Consider the following 24,161-nt stretch of genomic DNA (forward strand, 5'->3'; position numbering starts at 1 on the left):
GGCCTTGGACACTTCCAGGGATCCAGAGGCAGCCCCAGCTGCTCTGGGAAATCTTGACATTCCTTCCCAATCTCCCATCCCTCCCTGCATCCTGTCCCTCCATCCCTTGTCCCCAGTCCCTCTCCAGCTCTCCTGGAGCCCCTTCAGCCCCTGGCAGGGGCTCTGAGCTCTCCCTGGACCCTTCTCCTCTCAGCTGAGCACCCCCAGCTCTCCCAGCCCGGCTCCAGAGGGGCTCCAGAGCAGCTCCGTGGCCTTCTCCAGACTCACTGCAGCCCCTCCTCATCCTCCCTGTGCTGGGAGTCCTGGCCACAAAAGAAAGGCAGAAAAACCTGCAAAAATAAAGACAATTTTCCCCTTCTCCAGGCACTGGAATTCAGGGGTTTGGGTTTTCCTCCATCTCTCTCTGGCTAGATTTAGGACCCCCAAATTCCTGTTTTCCACAGGCATGGGAAGCAGCTCAATCCCTTCCTCTTTCCAACATCCCTCACACCCTGACAAATCTCCCCCTTATCCTACATCTCCCCATCCTTCCTTGGATGGTCCCACTCTGATCAATCCAAATTTTCGCCCCAGTGTCCAAAAGCCAAGAGCTGAAATTTGTTGGAATCATCAGCCTTTTATCACATCTGTGGTAATTTCAGGGAATGCTGGTGATGCCTCATCCAAATGCTCTTGGACACCTCATTATTTGTGTGGGAATGTTCCACTTCAGTCCTTTTTTTTTTTTTTTTTTCCTACAGAAAATGCAGGAAAATCCCTCCTGGCCACACAGGCTGTTCAGGATCACCTCCCAGGAACCAAATTTCCACATTTTGGGTTTGACTCTTTCCCAGAAGCACAAACCTGCCCCACTGGGATTTCTGTCCTGGACAATCATCCCTTCAGAGCTCATGGAGTGAGATGGGAGCTCACCTCTCCCAGTGCAGGTTCTAATTTCGGGTGGTGAATTGTCCCTGGAAGATTTTTTTTTTTCCTTTTGGGAAAGCTCCAGCTGCTCTCCAGCACTGCAGAAAATTCCCTGGGAGCCGGAGCCCTCTCACAGCTTATCCCCACTGACTGATTTTTGAATCCTGTGGTGACACAAACCAAGTGGGAAAGGGAGAAAATCCCTCACTCCAGGAGGCCTCTGGAGATATTCCTCATCCATGAGGATGTTCCACATCCCTGTGCTTTTTATTGCTCTGTGGGGGATGCTTTCCAGAGGTGACTCGGGCTCCATTAAACTTTTACGCCAGGATCTTTTATTTTTTTTATTTTTATTTTTATTTTTACTTTTATTTTTATTTTTATACATCCCTTTATATTTTAAGGGATGAAGCAGCACCTGCACAACCAAGCACAGGACCAGTTTTGCAATAATTTATTAGCAATAGTCAGAGAAGATACAAAATCCTATTTACAGTGAAATCACAGGAACGGCCGCTCCAGAGGATTGGGATACAGAGCTGGGGGAGGATTTCGGGTGGAGGGGGAGGAGCCCTCCACATCCCACCGCAAATCCTGCATTCCTCAGCCTCCCCCCGAGAAGCTCCAGCTCCCCAGTGCCCATCAGGGCTGGCGGGGGTGGCACCAGGACATGCAAGGGACACAGGGGACAGCAGGACCCCCCACCCGGGTGCCTGGAGCGGGGTCATGCCAGGTGTTCCCAACAGGAGCAGAAAAGCCGGGATATGTCAGCAGCAAAGCCGGGATGCAGCAGCAGCAAAGCCGGGATGCAGCAGCAGCAGCAAAGTGACTCCACACCAGAAGGAAAGAGAACAATCCCAGAGGGGGCTGCAGGTCCGTGTGCTCCTCCCCAGCTCCCAGCAGGGCGGTTTGGAGGAGTTTTGGGATTATTTCAGAGCCACAGCTCATCATGGGGCTCCACACTCCTCCCACCAAGCCTGGAAAGCACAAATCCCTACGGGAAATAGCTGTGAGCAAGGAAAGGCTGCTGAGGGCCACAGAATTCCCTCTTGAAACTCTTATTTCATCCACTTTTGGGGTGCCTCCTGCGCCATTCCCAGTCCTGCCTGCTCAGGAATCCAAGGATTTGGTTCTCAGCAGGGACCAGCAGGGCAGGAACTCCCTGCTGCCATCCCCTCATGGTGTCCTTCATCCCTACAGAGAATTTGGCTTTGGTTGGGGCTTTTTGTGCCTGATTAGGGTTTTTTTTTTTTTATGTCTGATTGGGGTTTTGTTGTCTGGTTGGGGGTGGGGTTGGATCTGTTTGGGAGTTTTTTGATCTGGTTGGTTTTTTTTTTTTTTGCTTGGTTGGGGTATTTTGTGCCTGATTAGGATTTTTTTTGTCCAGTTGGGTTTTTTAATGTCTGATTGGGGTTTTGTCTTGGTGGAGGGGATTGGATCTGGCTGGGTTTTTTTTTTTATCTGGTTGGGTTTTTTGATCTGGTTGGGGTTTTTTTAATCTGGTTGGGGTTTTTTGTTTTGGTTGGGGTTTTTTTGTGCCTGATTAGGGATTTTTGTCTAGTTTTTTGTTTTTGTTTTTGTTTTTGTTTTTTTAATGTCTGATTGGGGTTTTGTTGTCTGGTTGGGGGGTTGGATCTGGCTGGGAGTTTTTTGATCTGGTTGGGACTGTTTTATCTGGTTGGGGTTTCTTGTCTGGTTGGGTTTTTTTAATGCCTGATTGGGGTTTTGTTGTCTGGTTTTAGGGAATTGGATCTGGTTGGGGTTTTTTTAATATGGTTGGGGTTTTTTTTGTTTTGTTGGGGATTTTTTGTGCCTGATTAGGGTTTTTTATCTGGTAGGGTTTTGTTCTCTGGTTGGGGGTGTTGGATCTGGTTGGGGTTTTTTTGATCTGGTTGGGAGTTTTTTGATCTGGTTGTGGGGTTTTTTTTGGTTTGGTTAGGGGTTTTTTTTCTGTCTGACTGGGTTTTTTAGTCTGGTTGTGGTTTTGGGGGTGTTTTGTGGGAGGAAGGTGAGGGTAAAGCATCTCCTGTGCTCACGGAGGGCCTGGAGCATTCCTCCTCCCCACACAGTAACTTTCCCTGGGCGCTGGACACGTGTGGCAGGGGGACAGGACATGTGCAGGGTAAAACCCGGGGCAGCAGGAGCAGGAATGTGCAGCCCCAGCGCTCTGGCAGAGCCTCTCTCCAGCAGCAGGGACTGCTGGAGGCGGCTCCGTGACGCACTCGCCGGCATTCCCAGCGAGATGGGAGATACCAGGTCCTATCTGCAGCAGGGATCACCCCTGGAATGAGAGCAAAAGGGCCCTTATCTCCCCGGGGAGCTTTACAGGCCAGGATCAGCTAGCTGAGCCCCGAAGAGGGAATGTGAGCGCGGCCACGGTGGAAAGTTACCTGAGCACATCCAGAGCCCGTGCGGACACCCCGCTTTGGGAGGGGAGAAGTGGGAAACAGGGAGAGGGAACATTGGTGCTCAGTTCCTCCCTGGGAATAACCCCTTAGGAACCCTAATCTGGAGGAACCAAGGCAGTTCTGTGAAGGTGTCAGATCCTTGGGGTGGGGCACTGGATCCCAGCACATCTCCCACATGGAATGGGAATTCCCAGCATGGAAACTCAGCCTCATCCATCCCTTCTCTGCCATTTCCTGGCAATATTCCTTCCCTGGGATCCCAGCCCCTCCAGTGGGGAGCTACAGTGGGAAGGGAAAGTTTGGGAAGGGAAGGTTTGGGAAGGTTTGGGAAGGGAAGGTTTGGGAAGGGAAGGTTTGGGAAGGTTTGGGAAGGGAAGGTTAGGGAAGGTTAGGGAAGGTTAGGGAAGGGAAGGGAAGGGAAGGGAAGGGAAGGGAAGGGAAGGGAAGGGAAGGGAAGGGAAGGGAAGGGAAGGGAAGGGAAGGGAAGGGAAGGGAAGGGAAGGGAAGGGAAGGGAAGGGAAGGGAAGGGAAGGGAAGGGAAGGGAAGGGAAGGGAAGGGAAGGGAAGGGAAGGGAAGGGAAGGGAAGGGAAGGGAAGGGAAGGGAAGGGAAGGGAAGGGAAGGGAAGGGAAGATGCTCAGCCCCACAGCTGGATGCAAGGGATCCCATGGAATTCTTCCTGCAGTGGCACCAGGGATGACCTCAGAGAGCAGCACATCCTGAACAAAGAGCTCCCCTGTGCCTGGAGCTCTGCAATCCAGCTGTGTGATCCCTCACTCCACATTTCCACCAGCAGGAGCCACCAGGAACAGCACAGAGGCGACCAAGCTCTAAAGGAATGAGGGAAACAGGGCAATGCAAGGATTTCCCAAGGCTCTTCCCTGGGCTCGGGTGCTTGTCCTGCCAGGGTCTAACCAAACGCCTGCTCTGCTGCCCTCACTGTCATTTTGTGGCAGCACTTTCACCCCGTGCTGGGCAGGACTCAGGGGACACCTCCAGCAGCCCCTGGGGCCGGGGAGGCCCCGCTCTCCTGCCCCCAGTGTCTGCACTGGTTCGGGCTGGGCGGGAGCAGGGGGAGCAGAAGGGACACGACACTGAAGCCCTGCTTTGCTCTCGGGGTCACGAAGGCCTGACAGCAAACAGACAAAGCTGCGGGAGGGGCCCGGGGCTCCTCGGGGCATTGGATGGACCAGAAAGGGAGGGACTGGGTCAGGTTTGGACCAGGTTTGGACCCTTCCGCCTCTGCTTTTCAGCTGAACCCCTCACGTTTGCCAGCGCAGGGAGGACCCTGCCCTGCTACCCTCACTCCTGGCTAGAGCCGAAAAACTGCAGGAAGAAGGAGAAGATGTAGATGATGTCCAGGTAGATGTTGAGGGCTCCAAAGATGTATTCCTCGGGGCTCAGCGAGTACCGGCGCGTCCCCATCAGCATCTGCGTGTCCAGGGCCAGGAACTGGAAGGGAAAGGAGGAAACCCCGGGACAGTGACAGGGGTTGGGCCCAGGGAGGCAAGAAGGGCTCTAACGACAGGAGAAGTCTCCAATGCCTCCCTGGACCCAGGACAAAAGTGCAGCCCCTTTTTGTGGGTGTCACCACAGTTTAAGAGCTCAGAACGAGGCACTGAACGAGCTGCAACTTTCCCCTTCCCTCACTTCCCTCCTGACAATCAAACCCCGAGTGTAACTCCCGCTCCAGGCCCTCTTCCCTCAGGCTTCCTCCATCCCAGGGCCAGCTCTGGAGCCTTCCTCCCTCCTCCTCCTCTCCCAGAGCCCACAGCTTGTTATTCCCCCCCTTCCCCCGGGTGGGAAATGCCTGCTGGGGAACGAGGCGGTCACGGGGTGACCTGGACCCAACAGGACACGGAGCAGCACTGCCAGAAATCCCAGGCACGGCTGCATCCACCCTTTTCTCCTTCCTCCTGTTCCTCCTCCTGCCATCCTGCTGTCCCCCATGGGCCCAGAGCTCTCCGGGGCTGCACCACCCTCCAGAAGATGCTGTTTTATCCCCCCAAAACAGATCCCAGCTGAGCTGCCCTGCCAGGGCCGAGGCTCTGGCTGATGTTTATGGGGTAATCATCAGGTGTTGAAGCCTCTTTGTGTTTTAGAGAGGGATCTTGAGCCGTGAATTGGCGCCGAGCTCCCCACGCTCCCTCGGAGTGACTTTTATGGGGGATGAAGGGAATTGCCCGACTGCTCCGGCTCCCCGGTGGGCACTGCCTCGGCTCCCCAGGCACTGCACCCCTGAGCCCCGGCCCCAGGAGCACCGGGCACTCCCAGGCACCTCCCCGGGCTGACCCCGGCACGGCACCGCCGGGAGCTGTCACCAGGGGTTTTCCTTGTTTTCTGAGCGTTCATAGTAAAGTGGAAGTTCTCAGTTCTCACGCTGTGTTCATGTAAACAGGGTTTTTGTAAATACTGTCATTGTTTTTGCATTCTGCTTGAGGAGAGGAGGGTGTTGGTTGACGCTATGTTTGACTAATGTGGTTGAGAGGTGGGAATTCCACCCTCCAATCCACATCTCCACCAGCAGGAGCCACCAGGAACAGCGCAGAGGCCACCAAGCTCCAAAGGAATGAGGGAAACAGGGCGATGCAAGGATTCCCCAAGGCTTTTCCCTGGGCTTGAATGCTTTTCCTGCCAGGATGTAACCAAATGCCCTTTCACCTTCCTAGAAGTATCTAATAGGATGAAATAAATCAGGGCTTTTTGCCCCTGCTCGTCATCCTCCAAAGTTCCAAAACTCCATGTGGTCATTTCAGCGTGGCAAACAGCGACAGGGAGCTGCTCTGGAAGGGGCTCTGGGCAGGGACCACCAGGAGCAAGCCAAGCCTTTCCTTGGAGGAGCTGCCCAGCTCCAGGGCTTTTCCCGCCCGTCTAAACCCTCCTAATGCCTCTTAATCCCCACTCTCAGCCTTCCCTGTCTTTCTGCACCTCTGTGAGCCAAACTCATCCCAACCCTTGGCTCGCTCTCCCAGCCAGCCGTGACTCCACGGTGCGGCCTCATCCCCGGATCCCGTCACTCCCGGGGCTGTGCCGGGCTCGGCTCTGCCTGCTCCTCTCCAGAGGCGCCTTTGGCCTGTCCCAGGATCCTGCAGAGCGATCCAGGGATTGCTCACCCCGAGCTCCGCGGGCCCTGCCCCGGCTCCTGTCCCAGGATCCTGCAGAGTGATCCGGCTGGGATTGCTCACCCTGAGCTCCACGGGCCCTGCCCCGGCTCCTGTCCCAGGATCCTGCAGAGCAATCCAGGGATTGCTCACCCCGAGCTCCGCGGGCCCTGCCCAGCTCCTGTCCCAGGATCCTGCAGAGCAATCCAGGGATTGCTCACCCCGAGCTCCACGGGCCCTGCCCAGCTCCTGTCCCAGGATCCTGCAGAGCGATCCGGCCGGGATTGCTCACCCCGTGTGGCACTGACACCGCGCCCTGCCAGCTCTGCTCCCGCGGGATCGCGGCTCCGCGGCCACCCCGAGCTCCGCGGGCCCTGCCCGGCTCCGGGATCCTCTCCCAGCTGTCCTGTCCCAGTTTCTCCAGTCTGTGTTCCCTGCTGGATCCCGAGAGCAGCCACTCACCATGGTGAAGATCCCGGCGCCGAGCAGAGCGTAGATCGCGTGGAGCCATGGGACCTGGAGGACACGGACACACGGACAGGGACAGGGACACAGACAGGGACAGGGACATGGACACAGGGACACAGACAGGGACAGGGACATTGATAGAGACACATGGACAGGGACAGGGACACATGGACACAGGGGCACGGATATGTGGACAGGGACACAGGGACACAGGGACACGTAGACAGACACATGGATAGGGACACAGGGACACACGGACAGGGACATGGACACGGACAGGGACACAGACGCGGACAGGTACACAGGGATAGGGACACATGGACAGGGACATGGTCACAGGGACATGGACAGGGACACATGGACAGGGACACATGGACACGGGGACACACAGACACATGGACACACGGACACGGGGACAGGGACACGGACAGAAACATGGACACAGACAGGGACAGGGACACATGGACAGGGACACACGGACAGGGACACAGCCATCAGAGCTGACCGAATGGGCTGTGCAGGAATGCCCTCCCAAGGTGTTTGGCTCCCAGGTGGAGGGGGAAATTTGGGAAAGTGCTCTGAAAGCCCAGGCTGGGCTTGCACCACTTCCAGCTTCAAGAGTTTCTTTGGGAATATTTCTGTGGCACAGAGCAGAGCACGGGGCCTCAGCTCCTCCCTCTCGGAGGCCTTTGGCTCCTAAACTTCTCCATCAGCTGTTTGTCATTCCAAACAGCACTCGGGCCCAGTGACTGTCCTGTGGAAATCATGGAATGGTTTGGGTTGGAAGGGACCTCAAAGCCTGTCCAACCCCACCCCTGCCATGGGCAGGGACACCTCCCTCTATCCCAGGCTGCTCCAAGCCCTGCCCAGCCTGGCCCTGGACACTCGTGGGGCAGCCACACGTCCTAGTCCCGGCTCTCCTGACAGGAACATTTTGGAGCACCCCTGTTGGGAAGATGAAAATTCAACAGGAAAGTTTTACAGATATGAATGCTTAGCAGAAGGTTCTCCAGAAATGAAGGCAAGTTTTGATATAGAAAAACAAAAGATATTGAAGTTAGGGATTGCTGAGTTAATTGTTACTGGACAGAGGTTGAGATGAGTTGGAAGGAGACTTTTATGGCTAAGAGCAAAGGATAAGTTTGTCTACAAAGAAAAACATGTTTTTACCAAGTAAAGAGAAATCTCAGGAAAAGCCTAGGCAAAGAAAAACTGTGTTTTTACCAAGTAAGAAGGATTTTCCACTGCAAGAAAACAGAAAAGCAACTTTAAGCTTAAACTGTAACACAGTAACTCGTGTGATTGGATAGTAGTCATCATAATATGGTAATGATAATAATTAGGATAGGCTAGAAGTTATTGTAAAGTTGTTGTGTGTAAGATGCTGATTGGTTATTATATATTAAGATGCTCAGTAAAGAAAATATATAATGTGTTGTGTCCAGAACTAAAGCAGCTTCAGGCTTGCCTATAAGCTGGAGCTGCAGCTTTTAGGTTTGGCTCTAAAGCTAAAGACCAGGACTGTTGCAAGAAACAACATTTTGGAAAAGAGCCGCCTGTCATCCCCGCATCTCTCTTGTCTGGCTCTTACACACCCCCAGAATGGATTCATTTACCCAAACATGGCTGATCCCACTGGAAGAAACTCCAAATATTCCAAGAGCCGGACTCAGCTTTGATTTGCCTGAGGGAACTGCTGGATCTGTGTCAGGGGAGGTTTGGGATGGATGTTGGGAAATGTTATTCCCCCTCTGGAGCAGCTCCCCAGGGCTGCCAGAGCTCCACTGGACAACGCCCAGGTACAAGGTGGGATGTCCTGGGCAGGGACAGGGCTTGGACTGCATGACCCTGGTGGGTCCTTTTCCCTTAGGATATTCCACGATCCTGTGATTAATTAACAGGCACAATTTAAATCTCTTCATCCGTGGGAGTCACCGGTGGAATTTCACTGGAATTGGGACCGAAGCTCAGCCCCTGCTGTGGCCCAGAGGAACCAGGAGAAGGTGCTGGTTCAGCCCGGGGTGGGTTCAGCGAGGCCTGGGCTGTCCCTGCCCCTGCAGGGATTCCTGATGCCTCTCCAGAGCCACCTCCTGCCCCCGGGCTCATTCCTGCCCTTCCTCTCGCCGTGCTTATCTCGCCACGTGTCAGAGCAGGAGGAGCTGCCTCTCCAGTTTCACGGCTCTGCCTCGGCACTGGGAGCTGCTCCAGCCTCACGTTCCCACTGGGGAAAGGAGAAGCCCAGACAGCCAAAATCCAGCCCTCAGGAACCCTGGATTTGTCCAGCACCAACTCCAGGGCTGGCACCAGTGGGACTCTCCTGGAGGTCTCCCCTAGGGAGACTCAGGGCAGAGGAGCTGGCTGGGATGGGGATTTGGGGTCCCAGGAGCCTCTCAGGTGATTTATGGCACCTGCCTGGCCCCATTCCCTCATCCATCCCTGTGTCCAATGGCTCCCAGCATGAGACACCCTTGGGTGCAGCCTAGCCCTGCTCCAGTGTGCTTGGAAGCTGCTCCAAGATTTCCCCTGGGCACAGCTGGGGCCAGGAGCGGCTGAAGAGGCCGAAGGAAGAGGCTGGAGCTGTGTGAGGGGGTGGCAGGCCTTGGGGACACACAGGGGGTGGCACTGTCCCCTTAGACTCGGCTCCTGGGGGTCACCCAGACCTCAGGGTCCAGAAACTGGAGCCTCAAGGTTTGAGCTCTGCAGGTGCTGGGTGTTAGTCCTGAGCCCAGGTCCTGCCCTGGACTTAGGACAGAGTTTAATGAGCTCCTTTCCCTGGTTTTACTGAGGGGAAACTGAGGCCTGAGCAGAGGCACCTGTGCTCAGGTGAGACCCCACCTGCACCCAGGGGGTCCCAGCACAGGGAGGGCAGGGATGTGTTGGAAGGAGTCCAAAGGGAGCCATGGAGCTGCCCCAAGGGCTGGAGCCAGGCTGGGAGAGCTGGGGGTGCTCACCTGGAAAGGAGAAGGATCCAGGGAGACCCTGGAGCCCCTTGCAGGGCCTGAAGGGGCTCCAGGAGAGCTGGAGAGGGACAAGGGATGGAGGGACAGGACACAGGGAATGGCTTCCACTGCCAGAGGGCAGGGCTGGATGGGAGATTGGGAAGGAATTCCTCCCTGTGAGGGTGGAGAGGCCTGGAATGGATTTCCCAGAGCAGCCGTGGCTGCCCCTGGATCCCCAGCAGTGCCCAAGGCCAGGCTGGAGCAGCCTGGGACAGTGGAAGGTGTCCCTGCCCATGGCAGGGGTGGGGTTGGATGGGCTTTGAGGCCCCTCCCGACCAAAATCATTCCAAGATTCCACACCAGGAACAGCAGGAAGCATCCTCAGCCCTGGGCCAGTCCCACTCTTGAGCCACATCTCATGGTCCATGCCAGGGAATGACCCCTGCTCTTCTTTCTCTTTGCAGGGGTTCCCCCCCACCCCTCCCAGTTCATCCCAGTTCATCCCAGCTGGTCACTCACGTATTGGTAGGGCAGGATGACGGCCAGGACCAGTCCCCCCAGGAAGAGCACCATGAGCAGCACGAAGAGCACGCCCTGGTAGGACGTGAAGTCGAACTGCAGACGGAGGGAGGAGTGTCCGGCTGGAGGGGCTGCACCCGGGGCAGCCACAGCCCCCCAAGCTCACCCCGAGCCCACCCTGAGCAGCCACAGCCCCCCTGAGCTCCCCCTGAGCTGCCACAGCCCCCCTGAGCTCACCCCGAGCTGCCACAGCCCCCCTGAGCTCACCCCGAGCTGCCACAGCCCCCCGAGCCCACCCCAAGCTGCCACAGCCCCCCCTGAGCTCCCTCTGAGCAGCCACAGCCCCCCCGAGCTCACCCCGAGCTGCCACAGCCCCCCTGAACTCCCCCCAAGCAGCCACAGCTCCCCCGAGCCCACCCTGAACAGCCACAGCCCCCCTGAGCTCACCCCGAGCTGCCACAGCCCCCCTGAGCTCACCCCGAGCTGCCACAGCCCCCCCGAGCTCACCCCGAGCTGCCACAGCCCCCCTGAGCTCACCCCGAGCTGCCACAGCCCCCCTGAGCTCACCCCGAGCTGCTCCTGCCTCTCCACCCCAGCTGCCACCCCCTGACACGGAGCCATCGCTTCCCAAATCCCCATTAGTGCACCAGGAACCCCAAATCCATCAGGCGCCTTCGTGTCCTTCTCTATCCCACAGCCCGACCCTCCAAAACTCCCAGTTTGCCTCCCCATGGCCTCTCCCAGCCCCACTGACACCCCTGACACATCCCAGTCCTCCAATATTCCCAGATTATCCCCACACATCAGCATCCCATTTAAACCTCTGGCACATCCCAATCCAGAAAAAAAAAATCTCATTTTATTCCCATGTATCCACATCTTCCAGCCCCATTTACACCTCTGGCACATCCCAATCCACAAAAAAAAAATCTCATTTTATTCCCATATATCCACATCTTCCAGCCCTGTTTACACCCCAGCCACATCCCTCCCTAGCGTGTCCTGACCTACTCCAACCTTCTGTGACATCCCCACACCCCCAGGGCTGCACCCAGAGCCTTCCAGAGCCTTCCAGACCCTCCCAGCTGCCCCTTCCCGGGGGAGGCTCCCCCACCCCACCTTGCTCTGGAAGCTGAAGAGGGTGACAGACAGACAGACCAGGGCCGTGATCCCGAGGCACAGCAGCACCGACTTGGTGTTGTAGTAACTGCAAAAGGAGCAGGAAAATCACGTTTGGGTCATTCCCGCAGGGATGGGAACGGGGGATTCAGACAGGCAGGGATGAGTGAGTCCTGTGGGCACTAACAGCACTGGGATGATCAATATTCCACATTAATGTTAAAAAAAGAAGGAGAGAAGGAAGCCTGGGTGGGTTTTCCTGCTGTTTTGAGGACAGAGGGAAGGCAGGAGGATCCATCTGGGACTCCCAGAGCAGCTGGTGGGCTCCACACCCACCCGTGGACAGACAGGGAATGGGGAAGATCCCGACTGGGATGGAAAAAAACCAGGATGACAAAAGTCACTGCAGCACGAGGGGAAGCCACAGGAGCAGCCCCTGCCCAGCCTGGCTTTTGGAAAAGGGCAGGAAGGAGGGACTGGAGCAGGGACAGAGGCTGCAGGCTCAGCCTGGAACGGTTTCCAGGCTGGATCAGGATTTTGGCTGCAGTGCCAGCCCTTGGAAAAGCCAGTCCTGCTCTCCCCGGGGGATTTGTGCAGAGTCACTGGAGTTTTCCCCCCCGGAGCTGCTGAGGCTGCAGATTTCTTTGTCCCACTGCTTCCATCACCCCCCTGGATCACGTCCCACGTGAGCCCAGAGCAGATTCCCCAGCACCAGCAGGCAAAAGGCTGTGGGATACAAATTCCTGAAACTGCTGGAAAAAAATTCCTTGGCTCACTGCAGCCCCCCCTGCCTGGGACCTGCCCAGAGAGAAATGTGGGACTGCTGTGGCTGCCTCCAGCCCATCCAGGGCTGTCCTGCAGGATTTGGGATTTGGGAATCCCCCAGTGCTGCCTCCCTTGGGACAGGCACAACCCTTGGGAAAAAAAACCTTCCTTGGAAAGTTTCCACAGGGCAGCTCCGGCTTCGTGGGGCTGCTGGGAGCCCCAGACAGCTCAGGTACCTCAGGAATGGGAGATTTTTTTCAGGAAGAGGCAGAACAGTGCCCAACCCACCTGGAGAGCATCGCCGTGAGATAGGCCATGGACAGGGTCTGGGGGAAACAGAGCCGGGTTAGTGCCCAGGAAACCCCGCAGGAAACCCCGCAGGAAACCCCGCAGGAAACCCCGCAGGAAACCCCTCAATCCCAGGGAACAGGTCAGGGGAGCCCCTCAGACTTTAGGAGAAGGGACTGGCAGCGTTCAGAACCCTCCAGGGGTTAACAGCCACAGGAGAGGGCAGAGGGCACGGGAGCATCCCCTGCTCCTGCATCCCTGCCCCACAGCACCCACCTCCCATCCCACACCCCTGCTCATCTCAGCTCCCACCCCCATTCCCACTCCAGTTCCCATCCCAGCTCCAATCCCAGTTCCCACCAGACTCCATAGATTATTTTCTGCTTTTTTTTGCCTCTTTTTTCCAATTTTTTTAACAAACAGAGGCTCCTTTTTTTTTTTTTTTTCTTTTTTTTTTTCTTTTCCCCCAGCTTCTCCCATCCCAGTGCAATCCCAGCTCCTCAGCCCAAGCACAGGACGATGAGAGGATGAGATTCCCACATTTCCCCCGCCCTGTGCACGTCCTTGGAGCCACTCTGGCCGCAGGGCAGATGTTGGCCAGGTGTGCTACTCACAAAGATGCTGAGCAGGATCAGGTTCCATGGGAAGTATCTCCTGCAGAGGAAAGAGGGGGAGTCAGAGGGGTAAAGAGTGACTGTGGGGGTAATTAATGACTCTCCTGGGTAATTAACGCCCATGCTGGTAATTAGTGGCCTGTGCACAGGTGCCAGGGGCGGTGCAGGGCACAGCCACCCCGCTGGGAGCCACAGGGCACCTGGGCTCCTCCTGGGCTTGCAGGAGAGAAGCCCCCAGGATGTTCCTGCTCCCCTGGGGGCTGGTGGGAGCATCCCCGGGAGTGTTTCATCCCCAGCACCCAGAGCTGCAATGGGGACAGTTTCTGCTGCAAAGTCACAGCTGCAGTTGGACTCCTGAGCTGCACCAGGGCCTGGAGCAGCTGTTTCCAGCATCTGGAGCAGCTGTTTCCGGCATCTGGAGCAGCTGTTTCCGGCATCTGGAGCAGCTGTTTCCAGCATCTGGAGCAGCTGTTTCCCAGAGAAGCCGTGGCTGCCCCATGTGGGTCTGATATTTCTGGGTCTGAGCGATTTCAGCCTGCTAGCAGCTGCTAATTCTCTTCCCAGGGAAAATATCTCGAGAAGGCTTCTTATCAAAACAATCATAACAAACAACCATCCTTCCCCAAAACAATCTTTCTCCGGGTGGTGTTTTGCTTTTCTGGTTCTCAGAGAAAAACCTTTTGGCCGTTTCTCCAGCTTAACCAACGGGACTGGGGAGGTTTCATTCCTGTTCACCAATCATGTTGAGTTTGTATTGGAACACCTTAGAAAATTAGACAATTAAAGCCTCTTTCTGTGCTTTTTGGAGTCTTTCAGCATTTTTTTGTGTCCTACAGCAACATCCCCATCCCCGGCAGTGTCCCAGGCCAGGCTGGGTGGGACTGGGAGCACTGTGGGACACTGAAGGTGTCCCTGCCCACAGCAGGGGTGGCCCTGGATGGGCTTTGAGCTCCTTTCCAACCCAAACCCTTCCACAATCCCATGGAAACACAGCAGCTGCATCCCAGCGCTGGCACAGCTCCCTCCCTGCCCCAGGACAGGGCTGCAAACCTGAGCAAACCCTTCCTGCTGCATCCCCCAGAGCCCAGAGCCAGCCCTTACCTGGGCCCGGAGCAGCAGGCGAGGATCAGGTAGGTGACGAAGAAAACGGCGCTGCAGGGAGAGAGGGAGAGCTCAGGGAGGAGAGCCAGAGCGGGGTGGAGGGGCAGGGGACAATTCCCACGGGATGGGGACGTTCAGGGACAGCGTTCCCTGTCACCGAGCTCCTTCCTGCCCCTCTCCCTGTCCCTGGGAAAGCTCAGGGCTGGATTCAGAGCAGAGCCACGGTTGGGTTCAGAGCCAAACGTGTTAACGACCAACAGGGCAGGAGCTGGGGTTGTGCTGGCTCTTAGGAAAGCTTTTCCTGCATGGAAAGGGAGGTCAGGGTTTGGAAGGGGCTGCCCAGGAGGAATCCCGTCCCTGGAAGTGCCCAAAGCCTGTGGATGTGGTTGGGATGTGCTGCCCTGTCCCTGGGGCACACGGTCAGTGCTGATGGGGGATTGATGGTTGGACTCGGTGACCTCCAGGGGCTTTTCCAACCTTCCTGCTCCAAAGATTCCCTGACTCTGGGAGTTTCTCACACGGAGGTGTCAGGCTTTGCCCCTCATTTCCAAACCCTTTCTGGCTTGGTGGTGTCGAGGCTGGAGGTTTTAAACCAAAGGCTGGAAAAGTGAGGGGGCTCAGGCAGGGCTGGAAGGGCTGGGCTGGAGGAGAGAGCTGCTCCCATGGCACGGGAAGCTTTGGACTTTCCACCCCTGGAAGTGCCCAAGGCCAGGCTGGACAGGGCTTGGAGTAAACTGGGACAGCGGGAGGTGTCCCTGCCCATGGCAGGGGTGGCACTGGGTGGACTTTAAGCTCCCTCCAACCCAACCCATTCCAGGATTCTGCTGCAGGAGTGCTTGAGGAAGAGCCCAGGGCAGGGAAGAGCCCAGGGCAGGAGAAACTGCTCGGGGCAGGGCTCGGGGACCAGCCCGGGGCAGGAGGAGCAGCTCGGGGCAGGGCTCGGGGACCAGCCCGGGGCAGGAGGAGCAGCCCGGGGCAGGAGGACCAGCCCGGGGCAGGGCTCCGGGACCAGCCCGGGGCAGGAGAATCCTCCCAGCTCAGCAGAGCCTGACATGCTGTGGAGCTGCCCAGCCCCGCCCAGGTCCTGGCAGGTTTTATCTCCCAGGATTTGACCTTTCTCAAAGCACAGAGAGCTGAGGGAGGCTCTCCTGCCCCGCTGGGTGTTTTTCCAGGCTCTGGCAGCCGCTCCGGACGTGCCGATGGCTCCCGATAGCCACTGACCCTCGGCCAAGGCAGGGAGGTGAGGGCAGAGCCCAGGGCCACGAGCAGGGCACAGAGATAAACCCAGGCCCAGCTCTCCCACTGGGAAACAAGGAAAGCCAGGCTGGACACGGCTGAGCAGCTGGAAGGAGGCTGCAGGGAGCCCGGAGACAGCGGGGCTCTCCATCCCCGTCTGCTCTGGGTTTATTCCTGCTGAGGTGCCACCCCAGCAGTGGGGAAACGTCCTGGGGCTCATTTTACAGAGGAGATCCAGGCATGGAGCAGGAAAAGCAATTGGGGACACTGGAATGGGGAAAGGGCTTGGCTCACTGGGCAGTGAAAGAACAGAAAATATCAAAGCGATGGAATGGCCTGGGTGGGAAAGGACTTTAAAATCCATCCCATGCCACCCCCTGCCATGGGCAGGGACACCTCTGTGACTGTCCCAGGCTGCTCCAAGCCCTGTCCAGGGGATCCAGGGGCAGCTCCAGCTGCTCTGGGAAATCCATTCCAGGGCCTCCCCTCCCTCACAGGGAGGAATTTCTTCCCAATCTCCCATCCATCCCTGCCCTCTGGCAGTGGGAGCCGTTCCCTGTGTCCTGTCCCTCCAGCCCTTGTCCCCAGCCCTCTCCAGCCCTCCTGGAGCCCCTTTAGACCCTGGAAGGGGCTCCAGGGTCTCCCTGCAGGGAGCTGAGCCCCCCCAGCTCTCCCAGCCTGGCCCCAGAGGGGCTCCAGCCCTGGAGCAGCTCCGTGGCCTCCTCTGGGCTCTCTCCAGCAGCTCCACGTCCTCCCTGTGCTGTGCCCAGGGCTGGAGCAGCTCTGCAGGTGGGGTCTCACCTGGCCAGGGTGGAAATCCCTCCAGTTCAGAACCCCCCCAGCTGTCCCAGAGTGTTCCCACTGGAAAACAGGAGGGGATAAACCCCACCTGGGCAGGGAGCTGGGAGAGGTGACCCCAGAGGCCACGGTGGGGGCAAAGCAGGGCTGAGCTTCCCCTCCCTGTGCCCTGGGAGGTGACACTGCCTCTCCACCCCCAGCTGCCCCCTGGAGCACCTTTGGTTCCCTCCTGGTGTCACAGAGCTCCCGTTCCTGCTCTTTGGAGGGTTTCCCCAGGTTATATAAGCCGGTGGCTCATCTCCTGATTTGGGTGTGAACTGATTAAAGCTGGGTTCACCTCACACTTAATGAGCAGCACTGACCCCGTCAGCAACCCGGAAACCACGGAGCCAGGAGGTCCCAGGGCTTGGGAGCCCTGAGCTGGGGAACCAAGGGTTGGCATCCCAACCCTGGGGCTCTGGGATGGAGCCCCAGGAGTGACAGCACCACTCAGACACGGCCGGGAACATCCCAACACCTCCAAATCCATCCCCCCATACCCACTGGGTATGGATATCCCTGGCGACCACCTGGCTTCCAAGGGGAAAATCCCCAAATTCAGCCTGCATGGGGCCCTGAACACCCTTCCAGGTGTCAGCTATGGGGTTCTGCAGTGTTCTCCTGGACACTCTGCCAGGAGGTCTTTGGAGCTTCCTAGGTGACATTCTCTAAATCAACTTCTGAGGCACCCTGAGCATCCTTCCAGGCCTCATGGAGGAGTTTCTACACCCTTTCCTGGAAACTCCCCAGTTTTCTCTGGTTTTCTGCAGGAAATACTCAGGCATTCCCTTCAACCCTGGTTTCTGGAGCCATTTTTGAGGAAGTGTTTGGAGTTCACCCCTCCCGTGTCTCTTGCTCATTCAGGTGAGATTTTCCACCCTCTCACCTGAGGCTCACCCATGGCTGTGGGTGCCCCTGGATCCCTGGGAGTGCCCAAGGCCAGCTTGGACAGGGCTTGGAGATGTCCCTGCCCATGGCAGGGGTGGCACTGGACAAGCTTTAATGTCCCTCCCATCCCATCCCATGGTCCCATGACCTGCCCCAGCTGCCCCTGGACACTTTGGAGTGAGTGGTTCTTCCCATGCAGGACAGGGAAGTGTTTGGAAAGTGTTGGAGACCCTTCCCGATCCCCTTCCAGGCTGCCTGGAGCTCACAGGGCTGCAGGAAAAGCCAGGGATACTCACTAGGAAGCCCAGTACCAGGCGGAGTGGGTCTGGATGTAGCCCTTGACCGGTTCACTGAAAGGCAGAAGGAAAAATCCTGAGCCGGGAAAAATCCAACCCCTCACATCTCCCTGCTCAGTGAACCCTGGGATCAGCCCTGGCCTGGGGATTGAAAACCCAGCCCAGGTGAATCCCCTGGGCAGGCTGGAGAGCAGCTCCAGCTGCCAGGTGGGAAGGGCAGTGCTGCTCCCCAGGTCCACAGCGGAGCTCCCACAGGGGATTAGGGAGCCCAGAGCCTCAGGCTGGCACTGATCCATTATTTATTCTGGAGGCAACGTGAGCCACGCACACCTGGAGTGCTCAGCGATCCGAGCTGGAGCGGGGGATGAGCAGGGGAGGGAACCCAGCCCCTGGAGCTGGAGCTGGGAACTCCCACAGGGAAAACGCAGCAGTTCCTGCCCAGAGGATCCCCCAGGATGGATGATCCAATCCCCAGCTGGGTGGGAATGGGAGCAAAAGGGCTGAGGGGCCTCTGAGTGTCCCCTCAGCTTGGCTTTTCCATTGGAATACTCAGGGAAAAATCCAGGTGTGACACCCCGCCCCCCGCAGGCACCTGCCCAGGGCCCGGCTCCCAGCTGGCTCGGGACACACCCAGCACCTACCAGAAGGTGAAGAAAGCCACGATGACAACGGTGACCAGGAGCTGGACCATCAGGATGGCGTAAACCTGCGGGGAGAGGTGACCCCTGGATCCCAGAACCCAGCACAGCTGGGCCCCTCTGAGGGTCGGGGGCTCCAGCTTGGCCAGCCCAGGGGATGGGGGCGTCCCCCCCTCACCTTCCTGATGAACACCCTGCGCACGTTGCGGTCGTCCCAGCTGAAGGTCGTGAGCAGCTCCGTGTCCCCCGGGTACCCCCCGCTGCCGTAGCTGGGGCTGCTGCCTGCAGAGAGCCCAAACACAGCAGCTCCCACCCAGCTGCCAGGACCTGACCCCAGGGAGCAATCACAGCTCAGGTGCCCCAAATTCCCAGGGGTTCTCTGCACCCTCCCCACTCCTGCAGCTCGTTGGGAACAGAGCGGGGAATGCACCCACCAACCACCCCAACAGCAGGGTTAACCCCTGTGTGAGAGAATGTCAGAGTCCAGGATATCCCTCTGGCCACCCTGGGGGGTTTGGAGACCGGACAGGGGGTCTGGGGTCTGTCCAAGGGGCTCAGGCAGCCTCACACAGAGCCCAGGAGGGCACTGCCTCTGATCCCTGCCATGGCAGTGAATGCCCACAGTGTGTGAAGAATCACAAGCCAAGAGAATTCAAAATAAGCAGTATTTAGTTAATCACAGAGTGTGAATGTAGAATTTAGGATTTTTAGTGTATGGGGTTGAAGAGGCAGGATGGAGGAATTGGGGAGTGGTCCCGTCCTCCTTGTTCTTGTTCTCATCCCCCATTTTCTGCTGAGTTGGATCACAAGGATTGGTTTAGAGTAGAAATGACAGGTTAACATAGGCAGTGAGTATTGGTAAGATTCTGTAAATAAAAAGTTCCTTGTGGACGTGGTTGGGTCAGGGAATGGTACAAAGGGTCCGGGACCCTCTGACCCGCCCAGTCCTGCCGCGTGTCCTGCTCTGCTGGGGACGCCCTGCAGAGCTGGGACAGAACTGAGAGATGATGAAAGAATGAACAACCCTGGAAACACGGACTGGGGACTCAGTTTGTCTGCTCTGGCTCTGGCGTGGGACCTTTTGGGCAAGAGAAGCTCGAAAACCCTGCACACCTCAGGAAACAGCAACCCCGAGGAGAATCTCAGGGAACAGCAACCCTGAGAAGGGAACACCAGACCTTCCACAGCAATTGGAGGGCTGGGATCGTCCCTTGCTCCTCTTTCACTGGAGATTAAAGCGTCCCCAGAGCAGCTGTGACTCAGCATCCCCAGCGGGAGCGGGAGGATTCCCTCGCTGCTCTGCTCAGCTCTGCTTGCGTCGTGGCTTTTATCAACAACGCCCTTGCTCCGAGAGCAGCTCCTGGCAGCTCCCTGGGGTCCATCCCTCAATCCCATCTCCCTGCAGGGACTCAGGGAACAGTTAAACACCCAGCCTGGAAAAGGAGGAAACAGCTCCAACGCCACCAGTGAGAGAAATCTTCCCCCAAATCCTCAGATCACCGCACTGCTCTCTGCTCTGCCAGCACAGGAACAGAAGCTCCTGCTGCTCTTTTCCCTACCCCATCCCTGGAAGTCTCCAAGGCCAGGTTGGACGGGGCTTGGAGCAGCCTGGGACAGGGGAAGGTGTCCCTGCCCAAGGCAGGGGGTGTGGGACTGGAGGAGCTTTCAGCTCCCATCCCACCCAAACCTTTCCATGATTCCATGATCATTCTGTGCTTCCCTGGCTGATGTCCCCTCCTGTGTCACCCAAGCCCCCCTGCTGGCTTTCCACAGAAGGACTTTGGTGTGATTTTCCTGCTTTACATCCCTGTCCCTGCCTGGTCCATTCCCATCCCTGCCTCCCCTCCTCCTAAAGCTCAGGGATACCCAAATCCTTCAGGAAGATGCAGCAAAGACCCTCTCAGAGCAGACACCAGGGAAGCCAAACTCAAGGCCCTGATCCTGAATTTCTCCTGTTTTCCTGGTCAAAAGTCCCTCATTTGAAATGCAAGAGCCTCACTCAGGTCACCCCAGCAGGAAATAAGTCCCTGGTGCTGTTCTGTTGTCAATAAATCCCTGGGTCCTTCCTTCCTGCCCCACTGGAGCTGAACCTCCTGAGTGTTCTCATCGGGCACACAGAATCCCTGGGACACTTCCAAGGCTCCTGCACCAGAGCAATCCCAGCCCCTAAACACAAAATTGGCTCCTAAACATAAAATTGGCTCCTAAACACCCAACTGGCACCTCAGTGCCTGGGAGGAACTGAAGGGTTTTCCCCTCCTCCTCCCTCCTGCTGTCCCCACATCCATCCCCTCATCCAAGGCCACAGCTGAGTTTGTCCTGAGCTCATTGTCACAGAAATGACCCCAAACCCACACCCCTTCTCTCCAGGTGCTCCCAGTAAGGTGTGAGACATCCCAGAGGGTGGATTTCCCACCTGGATACCCCAAATACCCCATCCCACCCCCTAAACCCAAAACATCCCATCCCACCCCACTTGGGCCTCACCCACTCGAATTCACCAGGACAGCAGAAAAATCCAGCTGATCCCCAGAGCCACCTGGGGGGGATTTGTCCCCTCTGTTCCGTAGGGAAAAGGCTGAGAAACCATAGGAATATGCCAGCACAGACACACCAGGGGGAGTTTTCACTCCTTCTCCAAGCATCCCTTCCCTGCAGCTGGATGGAGCAGGCAGGGCTCAGGAGTCCCTAAATCCCGTCCTTCCAGCATTTTCTCTGGCTGGAACTGTGCTGAGCAAGCACTCAGCCACCCCAGGGTCCCTCCCCAGCCACCCCAGGGTCCCTCCCCAGCCACCCCAGGGTCCCTCCCCAGCCCCCCCACCCCGATCCAGCCCCACGTGCCAGCCTGCAGCCGTGCCCTGGGCACAGCCAGGCCTGTGTCCTTCTCTGCGGCCCAGCAGAAGCTCCAGGGAGCTTCCAGATGTTGGGAAAACTGTTGGTTTGCCCAGGAATGGCCACAAGGATGCTGGAACCATCCAGCCTGGCTCTGCCACCAGCTGCCACGAGCCACACTCAGGGCTGTGACACCGATTGTGCCACCTCAGCTGCTCTGAGAGCTGGGGCTGAGCTGGAGGTGCAGGAGGGGGCGGGGGGATCCCTGCAGCTGCTCCAGGACTTTCCATCCAGCCCCGGGAGCTGGGATCACCCGGGGCAGCGAGCTGGGAATGGGGTTTCTCCCACCATGGGACTGGGAAGGAGTTTACTCCCAGGTCTGGAAGGGGATGAGGTTTTGGGATGGCTGGAATGGCTTTTATTTACAGATACAGACTTTTATCTGCAGATGGAGACTTTTATGTGGAGATGGAGACTTTTACACATTGACAGAGACTCTCCAGTGCAGAGAGAGGCACAGGGCTGCAGCTCTGCCCTGGGCCAAACTGGGCACCACATCCCTGGTACCCCTCTCATCCCTGGCCCTCATCTCATCCCTGGTCCCCCTCTCATCCCTGGCCCTCATCTCATCCCTGGTCCCCCTCTCATCCCTGGTTCCCTTCTTATCCCTGGTCCTCTCCTCATCCTTCATCCCCCTCTTATCCCTGGTTCCCCTCTCATCCCTGGTTCCCATCTTATCCCTGGTTCCCCTCTCATCCCTGGTCCCTCTCTCATCCCGGTTCCCCCTCTCCTCTCCCACCCAGGGGGGACCTCTGCCCCTCTCCCAGGGCTCCCCAGTCCAGCCCTGGGGTTACTCACTGGGATCCACGTACGCCCAGCTGGGGTGGAGCGGGGCCGCCGGCGGGGCGGGGAAGGCCCCGGCTTTGATCCCTTCCCCCGCTGTGGCCTCCTCGTAGGACGGGGGAGCTGGAGGGGCGGTGGCATTGTCCTTCTTGTCCCCCTGCCCCTCAGAGCTGGGGGGTTTGCTGTTCACGGAGAGCTGCACAGAGAGGGCCAAACACGGAGAGGGATCTGAGTGAAATCATCCCAGGAACCGCCCTGAAGGAGAAGCTGGCACGGAGGGGTCCTGGAGGAGGGCTCAGGGGCTGGGGGACACACAGAGCTATTTCTGGGGACTGGACACGTGTCACTATTGGACACGAAATGAAAATGCTCGACTCCGGTCAGGAGGCAGAAGAGAATCAGAAGGTTTAATTTACAATTCCTCAGCCTTTTTATAACCTGCTGCTCTAAAAAGGCAAATTATTGGTGCATAGGGTGGACACCTCTCTCAGTAACACAAACAACACCTGGGAGAGAGGTTGTTGTGGGAAAGGAATATTGTTTACTTAGAAATGTTGTGGGAAAAACAGTTATTTACACAAAGGTGCTTGGGGAAGGAGAAAATTGCTGGAAATTTTCCCTTGGGAAAGGCAGCAACCCTCAGGCTTCAGAAACATCAGGCCCAGCCCTGCACCCCCGGGGAGGGGCATCCATGAGTGAGGGGAGAGGGGAGAGCCCCTGAGGTGTCTCATCCCTTCTCATTGGGATGAGGAGTTCCAGGCAGGGAGCTCTGAGGGGAGATACGGAGCCCCCACAGTGCCTCGGGCCCAATGTGACACCAAAAACATCCCAGGAATTCCCTGGTTCTCATCAAACTTCCTACGTTGCTGCTTAAAATTGGGCAGAAAACCCTGAGCTCTTCATTCCCATTTACAGCCATTCTGGGGAGGTGCTCCCAGGAATGCTCTGGTTTGGCCCTCTGGAATTTTCTCCTGCTCCTTCCTCCCTGCCTCGGGGAGGCTCAGCTGTGCCCTGCGCTTGAAGGACTTGGGATCGAGCAAGGAGCCAACCCGGGGCCACCTGAGCCTTGGGAACTCGCCTCTCCTCGGGAACACGATCCCTGTAACCTTCCAGGGCAGCCTGGGATGAGCTGTCAGCCTGGGCTCCTCTGCTGCCCACAGAGAGCACCACAGAGAGCACAGCCCCGGGAATGCCCCACAGACCCCAGGGATGCGGGGCTGGAATCCCAGCGAGCCCCAAACCGAGCAAAGGGAGAAGGGCTTCAACTGGAGGGGTCACAGGCCCTGAAAACGCAGGAGGGGCCAGGCTGGGATGTGTCCCACGAGCAGATCCAGCTGTGCCAGCTCCCCTGCCAGCCCCACGGACTGTCCTTCCCTGTCCTTCCCTGTCCCTCCCTGTCCTTCTCTGTCCTTCCCTGTCCTTCCCTGTCCTTCCCTGCCCCTTGGGTTTAGGGGGCCGAGATCATGCAAACCCCCTCCCCATCCCCCCCCCTCCCCAGATATCCAAGGAGATCCAGAGGGATGCAGCTGCATCCAGAGCGTTGCCATGGTGACCGTGCATGAGCTGGCAGAGGATGCACAACCCCCCCTCCCCGGGCTGAGAGCATCGGAGAACCCCAAATTCCCCCAAAATCCCCCAAATCCCCCAAATTCAGAGGCCCTGGGCCAGGCAGGAGGTGCTGCCAGGTGGGGACAGGGATGGGGCAGCACAAACCCCTCCCGGAGCCCCCGGGATGGGGGTGGGAGCGGAGGAGGAACGGCCTCAGGTCCAACAGGGTTTGAGCCATGCATCCATCACCCCTAAACCAGCCCCAAATCCACAAATCACCCCTAAACCAGCCTCTAACCCCCAAATCACCCTAAGCCAGCCCCCAAACACCCCTAAACCGGCCTCTAACCCCCAAACCAGCCCCACCGTCCCTTCCACCCCCCAGCCCCCTCGCCCCCACGGCGGGGTCCGTGCCTCGGTACCCAGCTCCCCTCTCCACGCATCCCTTTATTCCCGAATCCCTGCCCTCCTCCGCCCTTTCCTGCTCCGAACGCGCCGTTATGCAACAGGGACGGGCTCATCCTCCCTCCTACCTTTCCCTGGGTCATGGCTGCTGCCCGCACCGCGGCGGGGACCGGCACCGAGCTGGGCGCGGGGTCCCTGCAGCGCTTCTCCGGCGGGTGTCGGGGCTGGGTACGGCCCCCGCAGCCCCCGCAGCCCCCGCAGCCCCCGCAGCCCCCGCAGCCCCCGCAGCCGCTGCCTTCACGCTCCGGCGGCGTTCCCGGAGCAGCGGGCGCTGCGGGCAGGGCGGAACCACCGCGGGCACGGGGGAGCCGGGAAAGGCGGCCGGGAACGGGGATGGGGAGGATGGAAAGA

The 24,161-nt window shown here is 57.9% G+C and overlaps 1 protein-coding gene across 1 annotated transcript; it reads right to left on the minus strand.

The window, feature by feature from the left end:
* Positions 1-1,344: 1,344 nt before the first annotated feature.
* On the minus strand, positions 1,345-24,037 carry FAIM2 (Fas apoptotic inhibitory molecule 2). Its single transcript, XM_063425061.1, has 12 exons — positions 23,879-24,037; positions 21,813-21,993; positions 18,301-18,404; positions 18,126-18,190; positions 17,485-17,538; positions 14,228-14,278; positions 13,127-13,166; positions 12,513-12,550; positions 11,460-11,547; positions 10,341-10,436; positions 6,877-6,930; positions 1,345-4,765 (listed from the first exon to the last, which is right to left on the minus strand). Exons 1-12 carry the CDS (start codon positions 23,891-23,893, stop codon positions 4,616-4,618), a joined length of 936 nt encoding a protein of 311 aa, XP_063281131.1. The 5' UTR covers positions 23,894-24,037; the 3' UTR covers positions 1,345-4,615.
* Between the last annotated feature and the right edge of the window lie 124 nt (positions 24,038-24,161).

Source organism: Prinia subflava, unplaced genomic scaffold (genome assembly GCF_021018805.1).
Source record: "Prinia subflava isolate CZ2003 ecotype Zambia unplaced genomic scaffold, Cam_Psub_1.2 scaffold_52_NEW, whole genome shotgun sequence".
NCBI lineage: Eukaryota > Metazoa > Chordata > Aves > Passeriformes > Cisticolidae > Prinia > Prinia subflava.